Here is a 21,783-nt window from a genome sequence, read left to right as displayed (position 1 = left end):
CCCATGGTCCCAAGGTAGAAGTGCTAGCTCTTATTGCTGTATTTCCCCATCAAACTGTAAAAACCACTTCAACCTTTACTATTTTCTTCGAAATCACAACCCATGCCTTTTGGCTTTCAAATACCCCACCACAAAGGGAAAAAAGAATTCATCATCTGAACATTTTTACCTTTTGTTGCTTTCATTCATCCTCATTTCCTTTCTTTTTGTCATGAGAGGCATTTCTTCTTTTCTCTAAGGCAAATCTCTCCATCTGTGATTCCAAACTTAACCATTCCTGTCACCTCAAAATTCCTGCATGACTCCTCCCTCTCAAATGGAAATGTCTCCACCTTTATTAAAGCCTTCCTCCAGACCACATGGCCATAGAGCTAATATACTATCTCTTTCTTCCTCTACAAGGAAAACATTATTGTTTTATTTGCACTTTATTATTACCAACCATATCCTTACTAAAGAACAAGAGGCCAAATGTGCCTGGTTTAGAGCCAGAGTCCCTTTCTTACACAAAAGAACTGGCACAGGACAAGGTTCTCTTCAGTCTCACAACGCCCTGATCCCTGTGCAGCAGGGAATACTTCAGTGGCCTCATTATACATCACTGCATATTATAAATAGGATCCTACCTGTGTGAAGCTGCTGAGGCAAGACAGCAAAGAGGAAATGCACTCTGTGCATAATGGAAAAGTGTTTAGAGCAGTTTGCCTTCTAAAAAGTTTTTAAGGCACTAAGGAATGCTCTCATCCCCAAAGTGACAAGAAATTTTAAATTATGGGTTGGTTTAATCATTTTTATAGAAATGGTACTGGCATTTCTCTTAAAAGGTTTTCGGTAAAATGAGGTGTTGCAATATACCAGAAAAACACTGAGAGTTGGCCAAACCATACCACTTACATCTGTCCTTTTTTCCTAGGAAAGTACTATACTGATCCTAAATCTAAAGAATTTGTTCATTTTAACCCATTGTATTCTCAACAAATATTACAAAGCAATAAAAGTAATGATATAGAAGAAGAAAAGTTAATTGTCATGATCTGGGATCATTCACCAATTGACTTTTTACCAGTAACATTATTTTACCTTCATTTCCTTTGTTTAGTGTCACTGCTGTTAGCCTGGACTACCAGTGTGGCATCCCAACTGAATTCCCTGCTTACAGGCTTGTTCCTTCCAGTGCATTCTCCGCATAGCTATAGTTCTTTTCCCAAGGCACAAATCCGATCATTTTACTCTATTTTACTCTCTACCTCATTGCTCAGAACCCTTAGGACAAACTATAAACTATGATCTTTATGATAGGGTTACTGCTCTCTCTGATCTTCAACTAGTCTCAGAATTCCTCCCTGACACTTCATGTTTTGGCTATGATGACCTACTTTTGATTCCCTAAATATGCCTTTTCTGGCCAATCTTTGTGAGTTTGCACAAACTATTCATCTGTCTTGACATACACTCTATCAACCCCAACCGATTCCCATTTCACTTCCCCTCTACTCTAGTTGGCTAAATCACACTTGATTCCTTGGGATATCTTTTCTGAACTCTCAAGACTGGGATACATGTCTTATCCAAAGTGCTTCCAACATATCTTGTTTTTAATTTAAACATTAAATATACTGGGCTGTAGTTGAACATTTATTTTACTGTCTTCTCCAACAGACTGCAAGTTCCTTCAAAGATAGACAATGTATCTTGTTCAACATTCCTTCCTTCCTATCACCAAGCATGATCCTTGCTAGATAGCAAGCACTCAATAAATATTTGTTGAATAAGTCATGAAAACACATAACCAAAAAAAGGAAGTCTCAACACTAGTATGCATATAACATAGTAGCCAATTTATAATCTGTGGTATTCCAAAAGTCCATTTATAAATTGGTTTGGTAGCCCTCTGAAACACATTTTTTCATAGAAACATTATTACATGTAGTCTAAAACTAGCTACTTCCTCCAAAGTCTATTTCATCTATAATGTAGACAAACTGTATTATTTACAGTTACTACAGACCCTGACTGTTGGATATCACTAATGCTGGGGAAAATGTATTAAGAATTCCAACTCAGCAATGCCATGAATTGTTTCTGGCTGCTGTCCAGAAATAGAAATACAGAGTTCCAGTTTACATAGGTAGTTGAGGACAAAGGTTCTAACAGGAAGGAATGAAAAAGGACTAAACACTGGGAATTAGGGTAGCAAGGACTGATCTTCTGCTGCCATTAATCTTTGGGAACATTTCCAGTCTGGGGAAAACTGACTTTTCCTCGTCTTTCTCTCCTTTCAAGGATCCTAGGAATCAGGTGCCAATTTTCTACTGATTGCTGATACTTGTCTGACATCCAACTAGGATTTTTCACCACAGATTTGAAATTATCTAAAAGGTTCTCATATATACTCTTTCTACAGAAGCAAGCATTCTGTACTCAGTATCAGGTACTTAGAAAGCTAAGCAAGCAAGCAAACAAGAAAAAAACAGCTATTAAATCTTGGAAAAACAACAGTTGTCAAACAAAAGAAATGTAATTATAGCTCAACTGTGAAATGTTTAACAAAGTCATTATATTGTAAACAATGAACACTGATCAAACCAAAAATTTTAACATGGCAAAATGGAGCAGGGGAAATGTATTGCAAATATTTTCTTCCCATCTGTATTTTACATTTTCTTTTTCCTAACAAAACAGGTAGAGGAAGAATCCCAAGCAGGCTCTCTCTGTCAGTGCAAAGCCCGACGCAGAGCTCAATCTCACAAACCCCAAGATCATGACCTGAGCTGAAATCAGAGTCCCGTGCTTAACGGACTGAGCCATTCAAACGCCCCTCAGGTAACTTTTTATCTATGGTGCAAAACAATGGTCCAAGGCTCATTTTTCCCCCTATGGATATTCAATTGTCTCAACATTATTCTTTGAAAAGACTATCATTTCCCTATTGAGTTATCTTATCTCATTCCCTAACATCAATTGACAATCTATATGAAGGTCTATTTCTGGACTCTCTTTTTTGGTTCACTAATCTAAATGGCTATCCTTATGCCAATTATCACAAAGTCTTAATTACTGTAACTTTATTCTAAGTATTTATATCATGCAGTATGCGTCTTTCAACTTTGTTCAGGATTAATTTGGCTAAAGTTAAGTCCTTTGTGCTGCCTCATAAATTTTACATGCAGCTTGTTAATTTCTACAAAAGACTACAGGGATTTTGATTAGCATTGCAGTGAAAATATAAGTTAATTTACAGAGAAACGGGATCTTAACAATATTGAATCCTCTAATTCATGAACATGATCTACCTTGCCATTTATTTAAGCTTGCTTTGTATTCTCTAGACCATGTTTTGTAGTTTTCAGTTATATTTTGTTGAATTTATCTCAAAGTAGGTCGTGTTTATTGATGTTATTGCAAATTGTATTTTTTAAATTTGAACTTGATATTTTTTATTGCCAGTATATAAAACTACAAATGATTTTTGTATTTGAACATGAATCCTGCAACCTTGATAAATTCACTCAGTTCTAGTGGCTTCAGTGTTCTTGGATTTTCCATGCAGACAATCATGTTGTCTGTATACTTCTTCCTTTTCAATCTGTGTACCTTTTATTTGTTTTTCTAGCCTTATTACATAGTTATAAGAACAATGTTAAACCAAACAATGTTGGACAGAAGTGGTGAGAACAGATTCTCTTGTAATGTTCTAGATTTTAAGGGAATAGCATTCTGTCTTTGAGCATGAAGTATGATGTTAATTGTAAGTTTTTCACAAATGCCTTTTATTCAGATGATAAAGTCCTTTTCTATTCCTTGTTTGCTGAGAGATTTTATTATAAATGAATGTGGCAAGGCAACAGTTTCAGCTCTGAGGCTGAGGATAAGGAGATATGCTACTGGCTGAGAAGGGTTGGATAGGACTGCTGGCTTGGTTCTATACCCAAGTGAGGCTGGAGAATGGGCTCCACATTTGCCTGGATTTTCTGGTCAGGCTTACTAGATGATCAGGTCTGGGTGCTATGTTTGGTTATAGATGGAGTAACGAATTCGTTTCCCTGCCCTGGCAGGGCAGCAAGACAGGACCCAGGGACTGTAAGGTTCATGGTTTGGGGACCCAAATCAGGCAAGACTATATACTGGCCAGGTGAAGCCACCAGTTTTGCTGTGCAGATGAGGGAAGCCATAGGCTATATTCTCTGTTCAAAAGTCACTATGCATGGGCTGTTAGATGCGCTATGCAGATACCATATGCTCTGGTAAGGTTTTCCGATCGGGTAGACTGGAGGCTGTATTCACTAATAAGTGGGGCCATAAATTGTTTCCCTGCCCGAGTGCAGTGGGAGAAGCAGCTACAATGCTAGTAAAGCTCTTTGTTGTCTTAAACTCAAGCTGACCTGTACCCCAAATTCCCTAGCTGAACAGGTGTCTGGCTTTGCTCTGCAAACTATCAACTCTGCCTGCCCTTCTACTGGCTCAGGTGCTTCTGGGCTACATAGCTTTCAGGTATTCTCACTAGCCCCTCTGGTCAGATGAGGCCAGGAATCAGAGTGGGTAGGTACAGTTATGTCTCACCCTTGCCTCAGCTGGAAAGAGGGACTGCTCTAGGTTACTCTCAATTTCCCGAATAGGCTCTCTGTTTGGGAGCTACTGTCAGCCTTGGATATGAATTAAGGCCTGTGCTTAGCACAGGAATCCTCATGCCTGGAACTGGCTTTGCTCTGGGGGCAATCAGCTTGGCCCACTTGCCCCTTGGCTTGAGTGTTACTATGCTGCACAACTTCCAGATGTTTTCACTAGCCCCTCTGGTCAAATGTAGCCAGGAGACATTCTCTGTAGCAGGTGGGGCTATGACTAACCTCGCTGCCTGGGCATGGACAAACTGGCCTCTACGGTGGGTGAAAATCCTCATATGATATGAATTAAGCAGATATGCACCCTGCTGTGCTCGTTGGTCAGAGTGTGTCACTGATGTTGTTCTGCACATGAGCAAAGTCACCCATTGGGATAATAACAATGATGTTGCAGGTACAAACTCAGTGTGCCAAGGTTTAGGTGCTGGTTATTGCAAGCTCCTCCCTGCTTCTCTGTCACTGTCAAATTCCCACTGATTGAGCCTCACAAGCTTCCCTGCAATCCCCATGGATAAAGATCAAAGTAGTGGCTCTGGCAGGGCAACCCATAATACTGGGGTGGGGGGTAGGGTGGTGCTGCTGGTGCTGGTTTTTGCCATGGATTTTCTTTTTCTGCTGGAGGAGCCAAAGGCTCAGGGGGAATATCCTCAAATGGTGCTACATTGACTAAGGGGTACAGCTATGCAGTCAACATGTAGCCACTTCTCTTACCCTTATAATGTGGTCTGTCTTGGTCTTTAGGGTATGGGGGAGAGGGGGGAAGGAAGGGATATTTCAGCCTTACCCCTGTGTGCTAAGATTCTCTTAGGGGTATCTTCTTCCTGAATACTTGTGAGTTATTGTTCTTGTGAGGAGTAACAAATTCAGGAACAACCTATGTTGTCATCTTAGTGACCTATCAATTTCCTCTTTAATCCTGGAAATAATCTTTGTTCTGAAGTCTCTATTATCTGATATTACAGTATTTACACATCAGCTTTCCTTTGATTATGTTTGCATGATATAACTTTTTTCATCCATTTATTTTTAACGTTTCGCCTTCATACATAAAAATAACTTTTTTGCAGATATCATGATTTATGCGATGTGACACTTCCTACCATTTAACTTGGTGGGTTTAGATCATTTACATTCTATGTAATTATTGATAAAACTAGATTAAAACCCAACATCTTATTAGTTGTGTTCTGATTGAGCCAGTTGTTCTTTTTCCTTTCTTTTCTGCCTTTTTTGGATTAATTTAGATTTCTTTTTTGTCATTAGATTATTGTGTCCATTATACGTACATTTTAAAACGTTTTATCTTGAAATAATTTTAGACACACCAGAGGTTGCAAAAAAATAGTTTCTGTGTAACCTTAATCTAGCTTCCCTAATGATAATTTCTTATATAACCATAGTACTAGGAAAATGGCATTGGTATAATAACACTTTCTACCATCATAATTCCATTGTTTTGAAAATGTTATAAAAAAATGGTGTCACATATGTAAACTTTTGAGACTGGCTTCTTTCCATCAGTATGAGACCTCTGGATTCATCCAGTTTGTTGTGTTTATCAATAGTTCATTCCTTCTTTTTTTTTTTTTTTTTAAGTTTATTTATTTTTGAGAGAGAGAGAATGAGAGATAGCAGGGGAGGGGCAGAGAGAGAAGGAGAGAGAGAGAATCCCAAGCAGGCTCCACACCATCAGTGCAGAGGCTGATGCAGGGCTCGAACTCACAAACCTTGAGATCATGACCTGAGCCAAAATCAAGAGTCGGACACTTAACCGACTGAGTCAACCAGGCGCCCCAATAGTTCAATTCCTCTTAACTGAGTATTCCATTGTATGGATATACTACAATTTGTTTGAAGGACATTTGGACTCATAAAGGAGTCTGTGTAAACCAAAGTTTTCATTGCTCTAGGATCTTGGCTCAGGTCATAATCTTATGGTCATGAGATTGAGCCCTACATTGGGCTCCATGCTGAGCATGGAGATGGCTTAAGATTTTCTCTTGCCTCCCCTGCTCACACATGCATGCTGTCTCTTTCTCAAAAAAACTAAAAATAAATAAAATATTCATATTTATTCTGAAAGTCTCCACCTTTTCATGTATACTGTTTACCTTTGCCACTAGATCATTTAACATATTATTCATAGCTTTCTACAAGACCTTGTCTAATAGTTCTACAGTCTAAGTCATTTATCAGTTTGACTTTATTATTTGCTTTATCTCTTGAGAATGGATTATTTTTTAAAAAATTACTTTTGTTTATTTCATAATTTCTATTATGTGTGAGAAATTATATGTAGAAAAATAGAACAGTCTGAGATAATTGATACTTATACCCAGAAATGGGCATGCTTTTTTTTTTTTGAGGGGGGGTGATCAGGATGATAGTGTGGGAAGGAGTGAGACAATCTCGTCAGTAATGAGTTTTATTTAGGTCCCCTTATATTTAGGTTCTTTTTTTGTTACATTTGCCTCCAATACACAACAAACTTTGAACTCCCCCAGCAATAGGATGCTTCTACCTTGTGCTAGTATGTGCCAAGGTTTTTTGTTTTGTTTTTTTTTTAGGTATTCCAGCTGCATACTCCAGTTGTCCCTACATGCTTGCACTGAAGACTCATGTCTCTCTCCCTTGACAGACTGATCTTCATGGTTTCTCAGTGTTAAGTTCCTGGTAGGGGGCAGGGGACCTCTTAAGTCTCCTAGTACCAACTCAATGTAAGGCAGGCCCCTTGATCCAGCTGAGCCTTACAGGTGGGACTTCCCTGGAGTTTCTGCCTCTCCCCCGGCTATAATGGATCTCTGTCTCATAACAGTGCAAGTTCCTGATTTCGATAGGGTTTTCTGCTAGCCTGCACGGGTAGATAGCTTTTGTTACGAACCAGCACGCGGAAGCAGTTTTGCTTAATATAAGGTTCTGGAAGAAGGTACTGGACTTAGTAGTCCACTAATGGGAGTGCTCTATGATCTTCTAGTCAGCACCTGGTAGAGGCCAATGGAAATAAAGCTTCTGAGTGAGTGTGGACTTGCTGTGTCAAGACCCCCTTATTCTGAATAGTCAGGATAGCCCATGCCAAGTCTTTATAATTTTCTTAAAATTTTAGCCATTTTCTTTTTATCCACTTTTATGGTAACTACCCTCATGCTAACCTTGCTCTGTCAGGTAATAAATTTTCATGTTTCATCTTTCCTCTCAACAAACTCAATAAAAGAAGAAAGTTTTCTGAACCTAAGAAAGCATATCTATGAAAAACTTAAAGATAACATCATAATTAATGGTGAAAGGCTGAATGCTTTCCCCCTATGGATGACAGCAAGGCAAAGTTGTCCAATCGTATTGCTTCTACTCAAAACTGTATTTGCATTCCTTCAATGTGATAGTCAAGAAAAATAAATAAAAGATTACACCCATGTCTTTACGTGCAGACAAAATGATGTTCTATACAGAAAATCCCACACAATTTACCAAAAATCCATAAGCATTAATAAGTGAGCTCAGCAAAATCAAAGGACAAAAGTTCAATAAATAAAAAGAGACAATAATTCTGCATTTAGCAATAAAAAGTAGAACTTTAAATTTAAAAATACTATTTACAAGTGCCTAAAAAGACGTGAAATCACTAGAATAAATCTAGCAAAATGTATTCACTGAGACTAGAAAACAAGGCTAGGAGAAATTAAAGAAGACACTCTTTCCATAGATCAGGAAATTCAATAGTATTAAGAAGTCAGTTCTTCCAAGTGAATTTATAATTCAAAATAATTCCAATCAAAATTGTATATACTTAACAAACTAATTGTAAAACTCATCAGGCTTTTTATAAAATTTAACCTGTGTCTTCCATATGACCCAACCGTTCTATTCCTGGTTATTTACTCAAGGGAAATGAAAATCTGTCCATATAAAGATCTGTACATGAATGATCACAGCAATTTTACTCACAGTGGCCCAAACTCATAAGGCACACCAAATGGTCATTAGCTGGTGAAGGAATAAATCCATACACTAGAATATTATTCAGAAATAAAAATGGAAAAAATGAAATGACATAGGCAAAAACATGGATCAGTATTCAGAAGCTTTATGCTAAGTGAAAGAAGCCAGACACAAGACTATATACTATATGATTCTATTTTTGTAACATTCAGGAAAACACAAACCTACAGTGATAGAAAGCAGATGTGTGAATGCTGAGGTGTAGAGGGCGGGTGTGAGGCAAAGGACTACAAAGGTGCATGAAAGAACTTTTTGTGGTAATGGAAATATTCTTTATCTTGATGGTGCTGGTGATTGACTCTATGTATTGGACAAGTCTCATCAGGCTATACATTTTAAAAGGATGAATTTCACTGAATGTAAATTATACCTTAATATACCTTACTTAAAAAATTATCTTATAAAAAAATCTCAGAATTGGAAAGGAATGACACTCATTAGCATGTCTAAGTTCTACCATGCTAGTAAAAACAACAATGTGTGATGAATCTACTTTATATTCAAACTGAGATTTAAAACTCTAACACCTCTAATTTGCACTTTTAGACAAATAGAATATGAGCACATCTATCTCTGTAGGGAACAAGAAACACAATACCAATTAAAAATGATTGACTTAAATAAAAAAAAACATTATTTGTAGCAGTTATGTAGCGAAAGCCACAGAAAAATCTGATGACAAAGATGAATATATTTATGTTCTTTAAATGAAAAAGTGTAAAGCGTATTATACTCCCTCATCAAAGTGTACCCATATATTGGAAAGGATCAGTATATGGACCAATATAACGGTGTTTATTATACCATTGTTTATGTTGAATATGTCTGAATTTTTCCATAAAAGAGAGTTAAAAAATTAAATGGCAAAGACATGCTGTAGTATGCAAATAAGCTGTTGAAATATAAGCATTAAAATACATTAAATAATTTGTATCAAGACAAATACATGATATCCCAGCAATGAGTACCTTGGCAATAGCAGTTTGTTTAAACATGCGAGTAATCAACCCCATGACAGTCTCGGTGGCACCTGAATTTGGAGCTCTCATTAATTTTTCCCACTCCTCAAAACTGGTATTCAATTCCTGTGTGGGAGAAAAATAATAATGTTTAGAAATACAACATAAAGAACAGAAAAGCAACTAATGCAATAATGAATTATGTCCTACTCTTTTTTCTTTTTTCTTTGGAAAGATATAAAAAGAAATTCTCAAAGATACCAATGTGTTCATTTAAAAACATCAATATGGGGCGCCTGGGTGGCTCAGTCGGTTGAGTGTCCAACTTCGGCTCAGATCATGATCTCGTGGTTTGTGGGTTGGAGCCCACCGTGTTGGGCTCTGTGTTGACAGCTCACAGCCTGGAGCCTACTTTGGATTCTGTGTCTCCCTCTCTCTGCCCCTCCCCTGCTCGTGCTCTGTCTCTCAAAAATAAATAAATGTTAAAAAAAAAACCTTTTTTTAAAACATCAATATGGAGACAGGTCAGTCACATGTTCACACCAATGACAAAAACCAATGAAAAGCTGTGGGTGAAAGCCAAGCCCTTTGCTAATACCATAAATCAAACAATGGGAGCGCCCCCATATGGAAAAACATTTTGTAAAGTAAAAATAAAAGTCTGTATACATAAGGAAAATAGTGAAAATATATACAGCAGAAGGTATTTTTTTTTCAATATATGAAATTTATTGTCAAATTGGTTTCCATACAACACCCAGTGCTCATCCCAACAGGTGCCCTCCTCAATACCCATCATCCACCCTCCCCTCCCTCCCAACCCCCATCAACCCTCAGTTTGTTCTCAGTTTTTAACAGTCTCTTATGCTTTGGCTCTCTCCCACTCTAACCTCTTTTTTTTTTCCCTTCCCCTCCCCCATGGGTTTCTGTTAAGTTTCTCAGGATCCACATAAGAGTGAAAACATATGGTATCTGTCTTTCTCTGTATGGCTTATTTCACTTAGCATCACACTCTCCAGTTCCATCCATGTTGCTACAAAGGGCCATACTTCGTTCTTTCTCATTGCCATGTAGTACTCCATTGTGTATATAAACCACAATTTCTTTATCCATTCATCAGTTGATGGACATTTAGGCTCTTTCCACAATTTGGCTATTGTTGAGAGTGCCAGCAGCAGGTATTTTGATAAAGAAATCGGATTTCATTTAAGTAAGCATAAAGACTTGAGGAATATTAGCAAAATAAAAATGTAACATAGTCACATATTGACTCTTATTTTTATTTCTTTTTTTTAATGTCTATTTATTTATTTTGAGAGAGAGAGAGTGTGTGTGTGTGTGAGGAGGGGAGGGGCAGAGAGAGGGAGAGAGACAGAATCCCTAGCAGGCTCCATGCTGACAGCATACAGCCCAATACATGACTCTATCCCATGAACTGTGAGATCATTACCTGAGCTAAAATCAAGAGTGTGATGCCTAACTGACTGAGTCAAGCAGGTACCCCTGTTTTTCTTTCTAATGCTAACATAATGGATAAAGAAAATCAGATCATTTTATTTTACCAATAACATATTGCTCAATGTTTACAAAATGTCTACCTTAAGCTTTCAAGATAAAACAACGTAATGAATAGTCTTTGTCGACAAAGTCTTGTCCAGATTTAAAGCAATTTCAGAGAATATATAAGCATTGCACTCCCTAAAAGTAAATGTAGGTCAGGATTTCTAAGGACCTTCACATCTTCCATCATGATCACAGTTTTAAGATCTCAAGAAGCCTACCTCCAATTTACTCTAGAAGATAGCTCAAACTTGAAAAAAATCCTAGAGCAAGAAACACAACTCCCTTCCTAATTATTAGGCTTCACACCCTACAGATCCTTAGAATTCTTAATACTAAATTTTTGTTGCAATTGAAGTGCTTTTTTTCTATAGTGAGCAGAAATTTTTTTCAATCAGTAGGATACTGAATCTTTTCACATTATTTGATGACTGAAGTTAATTACTTCCTGTTCTTGTCTTAAAATGATACAAAGCCAGTTCATATGTTCTATTAATTAAACCTATTTTAAGAAAGCAGACTTTTCCTTCTATGAAATATCAATATGTACTATCTTTCATAGTATAATTTAAAATGACTTAAAGTAAGACTTCCAATTGGGGCACTTGAGTTGGTCAGTTGGTTAAGTGTCCGACTCTTAGGTTTCAGCTCAGGTCATGATCTCATGGATCGTGAGTTCAAGACCTGCATCAGGCTCTGCACTGACAGTGCAGAACCTGCTTGGGATTCTCTCTCTTTCCCTCTCTCTCTGCCCCTCCCCTGCTCACACACACACACTCTCTCTCTCTCTCAAAATAAATAAACTTTAAAAAAAATCAAAAAAGAAAAAAGACTTCCAATCAAACACATGTTCTTACCTTGGCAGCTGCTGATGGAAGATCAAAGGGAATCCGCTGCCTGACTTTAGGGGGCAGCTGGGTTAAAACATCAGTCTTCAATCTTCTAATCATTATGTCACTTAGTAGATGATGAAGTTCATTCAGATTTGATGCCCCTCTATAATCCCACTGAGGCCTTTTACCAAAAAATCTGTTAACATGCAGAAAAATTATGTTGCAAAGCTGACTGTTAGAGCAGGAAAACAATTTTTCCAGGTTTCTTTTTCCTTTTAATGATAAGGAGCCCAGACACTGTTTTTACTGTTGTTTCTGAATGCAAATTAGTTTCTAAAAGCTCAGCTTGAGAAATAGTAATAAGATTACATATTACTCTCAGGCACAGAAAATGTTAATTGTCTAACATACTGCTTATGCTGAGTTAATGCAAGACTCGAATGAACTGATAACTTTAATCACCACTGGCATTTTGGGTGGGCTCACAAATGGCAGTGTGCTAAACAGATCTAGCCCCATGTAGGCACTACTTGCCAGTGTACCAGCTAGTCTACATAACAATCAAACCACCTAGAACACTGCCATAATCTCTAAGAGAAGGTATCTCCCACTCTGCTGTTAAGCATAACAGATTCATCACTTGGTGATCTCTTCTTCCTTTGAAACCACTGGACAGACAGTAAAGGAAATTAAAAAAAAAAAAAAAAGACACAAACCCACTATGAAGAGAGGAGGGGAGAGAAAAAATCATAGGATAAAAAAAACTCAACATATATTTGTAAATCAATGCTGACAGACTAATGGTAGCTAATTTGGCAAAAGCAAAGAAACCACAACTTAAAGTGCTTGCAAAAGTGAACACATCCTCTAGAACTTTGAGAAGATCAGAAGTTAGAAGAACCAAGCATTGAGGGTGTAAAGAAAAGAGTTGGAATCTACTGGATCTACTGAACCTACAGATCAAGAGAGCTGGCCTAATAATATCCCCCTATCATGACAACCTAAAAACTACCCACAAAATTCCCAATCATCTTTTAGGGCCCATACTATTGAAGATAGCTGGTAGAGAATAATTAACAACAGGAAAACTCCTGTTAGGTTGTATCATGATTACTGACATTAATATTTAAATGATTATTCATTTTAATGGCATTGTGGTGGTATTTTAGGACAATAGTGTCAATTTGAGAAACTTGAAACTCGTTAACTTTATTTTTTTAATTAAATGTATTTTGATAACAAACATACAAGATTAGTATAGACAACATTAAAAACATGCATTTGCATGTAGAATCAACTAGAAAAGTAGAGTGAATGGATGCAACTACTGTATGAGAAAATGAGAGATATTATTTGGTTGTGATCAATAAGAAATTCACTTCTTGTTTATTATTTTTTAATTTTTATTTTGAGGCAGCGGAAGGGCAGAGGGAGAGGGAGATGGAGAATCTTAAGCAGGCTCCCTTGATCTAATGACCTGTGAAATCATGACCTGAATCAAAATCAAGAGTTGGAGGCTTAATCAACTAAGCAACCCAGAAACCCCTCAAATTCACTTGTTATTTAAAAGAAAAACTAAGCGCTGGCATTGTAAAAGAAGAAAAAAAAAAGCCTTACTAGATTTATTTATAATTGCTATAAATTATATTATTGAAGTTGACTTCCTTTAATGTCTTATGTCCCCCAAATTTATATTAAAAATTTATATACTAATGAAATTGGAAGAATAACTTGCCAATACCCAATTATGTCACCATTTTTTCCATTCACAATCATATAATTAGGTACATTTTGACCTCCTGGTAAAAAAATATATATATACACATATATATATTTAATTACTAAAATATTTTTAAATTTTTAAAAATAATTTAAATTAATAATTTAATTATTAAAATAATAATTAAAATATCAAAATATACCTATATATCTATATCCAATGTTCAGATATATATATATATCCAATGTTCAGAACTACCAATGATAGGAAAAACAGGTTGAATCTTTTGTTTTTTGAGAATGAAATGTTTACAATTAAAATGAATTCTGCACACTCTCCATCTATGCAATACAGTGTGCAGGTATACAACATGCTAGGTGGAGGTCTTCTGGCACAAGTGTTCCATAATGGCAGGGACAGCACACAGATGTCTTCACACAGGCCAACCACATGGGCCTCACTTGCCTCATCCAGAGCACCAATATTTGTGCTCTGAAAGGGCAAGTCTGTTTAGAAGTCAGAGCAATCTAATTTCAGATGGAACTGTATCATAACAGGCAAACATTTCCTCACTCCTCCAGGAAAGGATGCACTATGGAGAGAAGCTTTTATAGCCAGTTGCCTCTGGGGTGCTTTATCACTGATTGATTGCAAGCCCTGTGCCTGGTATGAGCTATGGTTTAGAGAAATCCTTTCTCCCAACACCCTTTCTCTTTAGGCTGGAGTCAGACTGCTAGAGGTGGCCCTCTTTAGAGTGTTGGCAGGCCACATGCTGCAGAACACCCTGCCTCAAGTTTGGGGTATAAAGGGGAAATGAGATGGGGAGGGGAGGCTAAAGGATATGTCACTTATAAATGTCTGGTCTCTTCCTGCTAAATTTGATGGTAAATACATATACTTTTAGAATAGCCTGTTCTTTTGTTTAAGCAGCTTTACTGAGATGTAATTCATAATGCCATATAATTCACCCACTTAAAGTACACAATTCAATGATTTCTCATGTCCTCTCAGTTATGACCAACCATCACCACAGTAAATGTTAGAACGTTTTCAACATCTCAAGAAGGAACCCCATAATCTTTAGCTATCAATCCCTTAACCACTGTCCTGCCCCCAAAACCTAAGCAACCATTAATCCATTTTCTATCTCAAAGGATTTCCCTAAACTTTCATAGACAGAGAATTAATAGTGTATAGTCTCTTGTGACTGTACCCCTCACTTTACTAATTTTGTAATGTTTTCAAGGTTCACCCATGCTGTAGCATATATTCATTTTTTAGGGCTAAATAATATTCCATTATATGGATATACCATCCCATTTATCTGTTGACAGACATTTCGGTTGTTTCCAACTTTTGGCTTTTATAAATAATGTTCCTGAAAGCATTCACGTACAAGTATTTGTTGGACATATATTTTTCATTACTCTTGGGTATATACCTTGTGTTGAAAAGCTGAGTCATATGGTACGACTACATTTAACCATTTGAGAAAGTGCCAGGTAGTTTTCCAAAGCAGCTATATCAGATCACATTACCACTAACAGTGTTCAAGGGATCCAATTTTTCCAAAACCTTACCAATACTTGTAATCTGACTTTTTTTTTAATGTTTATTTTTGAGAGAGAGGGAGAGAGAGAGAGACAGAGAGAGAGAGCACAAGTGAGGGAGCAGCAGAGAGAGAAGGAGACACAGAATCTGAAGCAGGCTCCAGGCTCTGAGCTGTCAGCACAGAGCCTGACACAGGGTTTGAACTCATGAACCATGAGATCATGACCTGAGCCAAAGTCGGACCCTCAATCAACTGAAACACCCAGGCAACCCTAACAAAATGGTCATTTGACTTTTTGATTCCAGCCATCCTAGTGGGAATGAAATGGTAGCTCACTGAGGTTTTGATTTGCATTTTTCTGACGATTAATGATGCCATTTTTTTTTTCATGTGCTTTTGGCCATTTGCAGGTCTTTTTTGGAGAAACGTCTATACAAACCCTTTGCCATTAAAAAAATTTTTTTTAAATGTTTATTTTTGAGTGAGAGAGAGAGAGAAAGAGAGAGAAAGCGAGCGGAGAGGGGCAGAGAGAGATGGAGAGAATACCAAGCAGACTCTGCCCTAACAGTACAAAGCCACATGTGGGGCTCGAACGCATGAACTGTGAGATCATAACCTAAGCCAAAATTGGGTGCTCAACAAATGAAGCCTGTATTCAAGAAACAGTATTTTACCAGAGAATAATCTGTTAGGATTTTATTAGAGCCTGACTGCTCTAGAAGAGAAATAGCCACCTCCATTCCCCTGTAGCCATACTTTCTTGGCTAAGTGTGGAAAAGCGACTGAGAAGCACTGGTTTATTTCACAGTCTAGGCATATGAGTTCAACAAAAGATTGAGACCTATGGACTATAAAAACCTTCCCCTCCCTCCACAACTTATACCACTACATTACCAGAAGTCACTTACTAAAGTTCTTTTCACTTGGTTAATCATGTCCACCTTTCAATAAAAAAAAACTATTATAAGGCATACTTAAAGGTAAAAAAACAGTCTGAAGAGACAGAGCAAGCATCAGAATCAGAGTTATATATGTCAGGAATGCTGTAATTTTTTAAAAAATATGATAAATATGATAAGGCTATTAATGGGAAAGGTAAACAAGCAAGAATAAATGGATAATATATGCAGAGATAAGGAAATGCTAAGAAAGAATAAAAATGAAATGCAGGGGCACCTGGGTGGCTCAGTCAGTTGAGCTTTTGACTTCAGCTCAGGTCATGATCTCACGGTCTGTGAGTTTGAGCCCCGCGTTGGGCTCTGTGCTGACAGCTCGGAGCCTGGAGCCTGCTTCGGATTCTGTGTCTCCCTCTCTCTCTGCCCCTCTCCTGTTCATGTGCAGTATGAAAAATGCCTTTAATGGTCCCATTAATAGACTGGACATGGCTGAGAAGAGACTCTCTAAGCTTCAGGATATAATAGAAAATCCCCAAACTGAAAAGCTTAAGGAAAAAAGACTTGGAACACTGGGGTGGTTCAGTTGGTCAAGTGACTGAGTCCTGATTTCAGCTCAGGTCATAATCTCACAGTTCATGAGATTGAGCCCCGTGTCAGGCTCCATGCTGACAGCACAGTGCCTGCTTGATACTCTCTATCTATCTCTCTCTCTCTACTCCTCCCCTGCTCTCTCTCTCTCAAAATAAATAAATTTTAAAAAGACTGAAAGCAACATAATAGAGCATCCAAAAACTATGGGAAAAACTATAAAAAGTGTAACATACAAATAATGGGAATACCAGAAGAAGAAGAAAGAGAGAATGTAAGAGAAGAAATATTTGAAATAATAATGACAACTATTCTATTTAATGTCAAGACACCAAAACACTGAACCAGAAAGTTCAAGGAACATCTAGCAGGATATACCCCAAACACTGTACCTACACACATCATATTCAAACTTCAGAAAATCAAAGATAAAATCTTGAGAGAAAGTCAAAATTTTAGGAAAAAACATAGTGCCTATACAGGAGCAAAAGTAAGAATTACATACAACTTCACCTCTTTAACACAACAAGAGAGCGAAGAGAAATATTTCAAGTGGTGAAAGAAAAAATTCACCAACCTAGAATTCTGTATTCTATGAAATTATTTTTGAAAAGTCAAGGAGAAATGAAGACTTTACCAAACAAAAATTAATAAAATTTGTTGCTAGAAGACTGGCTTTGCAAGAAATACTAAAAGAAGTTCTTCAGAGAGAAGGAAAATGATAAAGGTCAGAAAATCAGATCTATATAAAGAAGGGAAGAGTGTTAGGGAATGAATAAGTGAAGATAAAATAAAAACTTTTATTTTTCTTATTCTTAATTCTCTAACAACAGTATGATCAAAATAATAATAGCAAAAATGTATTCCATTACATTCTTTTTATCTGTTGAACTATGCTTTACACATTAAGTGACATGATTGACAGCAATCTATCTATCTACGCTTATTCATAAGTGAAATGAAGGGCAGTGAGGATACAAGGGACTACAGGGAGGAATCAGGATTATTTTAATATTATAAGGTACTTGCAAGGACCATGGTATGGCAATGACATTTTAGATACAATACCAAAGGCACAATCTAATCAAGAAATAATTGATGAGTGGGACTTCATTAACATAAAAACATTCTGCTCTATGAAGGACAATGTCAAGAGAATGAAACAATAGTCAGATTGGGGGAAATAGTTGCAAAAGATAGATCTATGAAAGACTGTTTTCCAAAATATAAAAAGAACTCTTAATAAGAAAAATGAACAACTTGATTAAAAAATGGCAAAAGATGTAAACAGGCATCTCACCAAAGACACACAGATTCCAAGAAAGCATAGGAAATGATGTACAACATTGTAAGTCATTAGGAAATTGCAATGTAAAAAAACAAGAAACTCATATATGCTTATTAGAATGGCTAAAGTCTCAAATACTAACAATACCAAATGCTGACAAGGATGTGGAACGACAAGAAATCTCAGTCACTGCTCTGGGAATGCAAAATGGTAAAGACACTTCGGAAGAGTATTTGACAGTCTTACCATACGATACAGAAATCATGCTTCTTGATATTTATCCAGAGGATTTGAGAACTAATGTCTAAACAAAAATCTGCACATGAATGCTTACAGCCAAACTGCCACAACTTGGAAGCAATCAAGATATTCTTGAACAGGTGAATGGATAAGCAGTGGTACATGCCAGCAGTGGAATACCACTAGGCACTAAACAAGAATGAGCTATCAAGCCATGAAAAGACATAGAGGCACCTTAAATGTATATTAATAAATCAAAGAAGCTTATCTTAAAAAGTTACCTACTATGTGATTCCAACTATTAAATAGTCTCAAAAAGGCAAAACTATGGAAACAGTAAGATGGTTCCCAGAAGTTACAGAGAAAGGAGCGATGAAGAAGCAAAGCACAGAGAAAATTTAAGGCAATAAAACTATTCCACATGATACTACAATGGTAATGAACCAAAATGTAAACTATGGACATAAGGTAATAGTGATGTGTCAATGTAGGTTCATTGATTATAACAAACGTGCCATTATGGTGCAGAATTTCAGAGTCAGGGAGGTTTTACTTTTGTTAAGTGCAGGGGGTATATGGAAGCTCCCTGTACTTTCCACTCAATTTTGCTGTGACATGTGCTCTTAGAAAATCGCTTATTAATTAGTTAAGCACCTGACCCTTGATTTTGGCTCAGGTCCTGAACTCATGGTTTGTGAGACTGAGCCCCACATCTGACAGCACAGAGCCTTCCTCGGATTCTCTCTCTGCCTCTCCCCTGCTTGCATGTCTCAAAATAAATGAACTAAACTTAAAAAAAGTTGTTTATTTATTAAAAAAGAAGTGGTGAGGGAAGGTTGCTTATACCAATCTCTGCCCTCCATATTCCCCAAATTCCCCTAATAAAGCCCACCAAGTCTATAAATCTTTTTTTTTTTTAAGTTTATTTATTTTTTTGAGGGGGGGTGTGGAGGCAAAGAGAGAGAGAAAATCCCAAGTGGGCTCCACACTGTCAGTGCAGAGCCTAACGCAGGGCTCAAATTGGCAAACCCTGAGATCATGATGTGAGCCAAACCAAAAGTTGAACACTTAACTGACTGAGCCACCTAGGTGCCCGAAGTCTAGGGATCTTCTTAGCTAAGAGTACCTGTGCTGATGTCATATTGCTTAGGATCTTGAGCTGGAGGCCTTTTAAGTGCCCAGGGCCTAAGAATTTTCAAAGTTCTATGAGGATTTTTAAAAACAGGAGAAATAAAGTAAAACACAAAACAAAACGACCCCCCAAAACAAATTACTAGCTCCAAATGTCAATAACATCAATTGCAATGATGATAGTATAATCAAGTATTCTCTATGAAGTAATTCATTAAACCCTCACAACTCTCTGTGATAGGTAAAGTACCAGTATCATCCTGTCTTGTGAACAAGGAAACAAAAGCATAGAAAGGTTGATGAATTTGTCCAAGGTCTCAAAGGTGGTTAACAGTAGTACTAGGATTCAAACTTGGCAGTTAGACTCCAAAGTCCTGCTTGACTAAAACCCATATTTGACATAATGTAAAAATTATATTTAATGTGGAACTTGGGATTCTTTTGCTATGTCTGAGTTCATGTGTGTGTGTATGTGTGTGTGTGTCTGTGTGTTGGAGGCAAAGGTGTACAAAACGAGATTCTGAGACCTAAGAAGCATTCTTAACTTCAGGTCTTGCCCCTTTCTTTCCTGACTCTCAGTTTCCACAGTGTGAAACAGGAAGGGCCACTATTTCAGACAAATGATTGAATAAAATGTAGGTTGTACCAAATACGGACTATTAAGCAACTACTCATAAGAACCAAGCAACCAACTGAGGGAGATTTTTGCAAATCCTATCTCTGATAAGGAATTAATATCCAAAGAATTCATACAACTTAGTAACAACAAAACAACCTGATTTAAAAAAAAAGGGCAAAGGCTCTAAGTAGACATTTTTCCAAAGAAGACATACAAATGGCCAATAGGCACATGAAATGATGTTCAACATAACTAATTATTAGGGAAATGCAAATCAAAACCATAATGAGATAGCATCTCATACCTGTTGGAATGGCTATTATCATAAAGACAAGAAGTAGTAAATGTTAAAGAAGATGTGGGGAAAAAAGAACCCTTGTACTCTGCTGGTGGCAACGTACACTGAGTGTAGCTGCTATGGGATACACTATGGAGATTCCTCAAAAGATTAAGAAAAGAACCACCATACGATCCAGCTATTCTATTTCTGGGTATTTATGCAAACCAAAAATGCTGATTTGAAAATATATATACATTTCTGTGTTCACTGCAGCATTATTTACAACAGTCAAGAAATGGGTATGTCCATTGACGGAAGAATGGATAAAAATGTGGTATGCATGCGCACGCGCACACAAACACACACACACACACACACACACACACACACACACACACACAGTGGAATACTACTCAGCCACAAAAAAATAATGAAATCTTGCCATTTGCAACAACATGGATTGATCTCCAAGGTATTATGCTAAGTGAAATAAGTCATTCAAGGAAGGGCCATGGCGAGGTGGGGAAAATAGTTGAAGGGGATCAACTATAAGGTGATGGATGGTAACTAGACTTTTAGTGGTGATCCCTGCATAAAGATGTCTAATTATAAGGTACACTTGAAACTGTATAATGTTATATACCAATTTTATCTCCATTTAAAAAAATTTGTAAATAATTCCATATGTCTCCAAAACCAGGAAAATAATACATTTTCATTAATTAACCACTGGATACACATCTATAATGCCTTTTCTACATTTTCTACTGCTTATACTTTGTCTCTTCACATGACCCCTTTGTATTATTTTCTACAAAGAAATAGGATGATTCAGATTTGAACCAAGCATGGATGAGCAAACTTTGTTTTTTATAATTGTTACTTTTTCAAAGTTTCTTTCAGGCTTGCAACTTATCAGCACGTTGGGCAAAATTATTTCCGAATTATCCAATTTGAAAATTTTTTATCAAGTTTCTACCACATATGAGCTCTAAGAATTCAAACAACTATTCACAGATTAATCCTTTGGCTGCATACGTTTCAACCTTGCTTCTCCTCCACTATTCATATCCTTCCAGCACCAGGTACCAAGGACAAGTTCACAAAGCAATGCATCTGCCATTCCTGCCCTAGGAGTGTTCCTGGAAGTCATTCCCACAGCGAGTTGACTATAACTTAACTATACATGGAAATTACTGAGAACTATATAAATAGAGATCACTAAACTCATGCTCAAATATAATGTGGTAACCTTATAAGTCAGACTCTCCCCCTCCTCCATGTTTTACTCGTTTTTGTTGTTGTTGTTATTCTTTTTGATCATTTATTCATTTATTTTTTAACTTTTGTAAGCTGTCTCTGTGCTAAGGGTAAGCCTGAGGTATAAACCTGAGGTCTTCTCAGTTCTCTTCTGAGCCTGTGTCTTTTCCTGGGCATGCACAGTCACTTTAAAATTTATGCAGTTGTGTCTGGATGTCTTAGTCCTAAATGTCTGGTTCCCA

The 21,783-nt window shown here is 37.0% G+C and overlaps 1 protein-coding gene across 3 annotated transcripts in view; it reads right to left on the bottom strand.

Annotated features, from left to right (window-relative positions):
* ZRANB3 (zinc finger RANBP2-type containing 3) overlaps positions 1-21,783 on the bottom strand; it is a 306,476-nt gene that overhangs the window by 76,427 nt on the left and 208,266 nt on the right. For all 3 annotated transcript variants that reach the window (XM_078451346.2, XM_078451347.2, XM_078451348.2), the window contains 2 exons: positions 11,992-12,163; positions 9,584-9,700 (listed from right to left, as the gene is read on the bottom strand). In XM_078451346.2, the coding sequence (XP_078307472.2) occupies positions 9,584-9,700; positions 11,992-12,163 (289 nt within the window). The remainder of the gene's footprint in view (positions 1-9,583; positions 9,701-11,991; positions 12,164-21,783) is intronic.

The sequence above is a fragment of the Panthera onca genome, chromosome C1, assembly GCF_046562875.1.
Source record: "Panthera onca isolate mPanOnc1 chromosome C1, mPanOnc1 haplotype 2, whole genome shotgun sequence".
Classification (NCBI taxonomy): domain Eukaryota; kingdom Metazoa; phylum Chordata; class Mammalia; order Carnivora; family Felidae; genus Panthera; species Panthera onca.
Note: the sequence above shows the minus strand (reverse complement) of the source record. Positions and strands in the feature narration are given on the sequence as shown.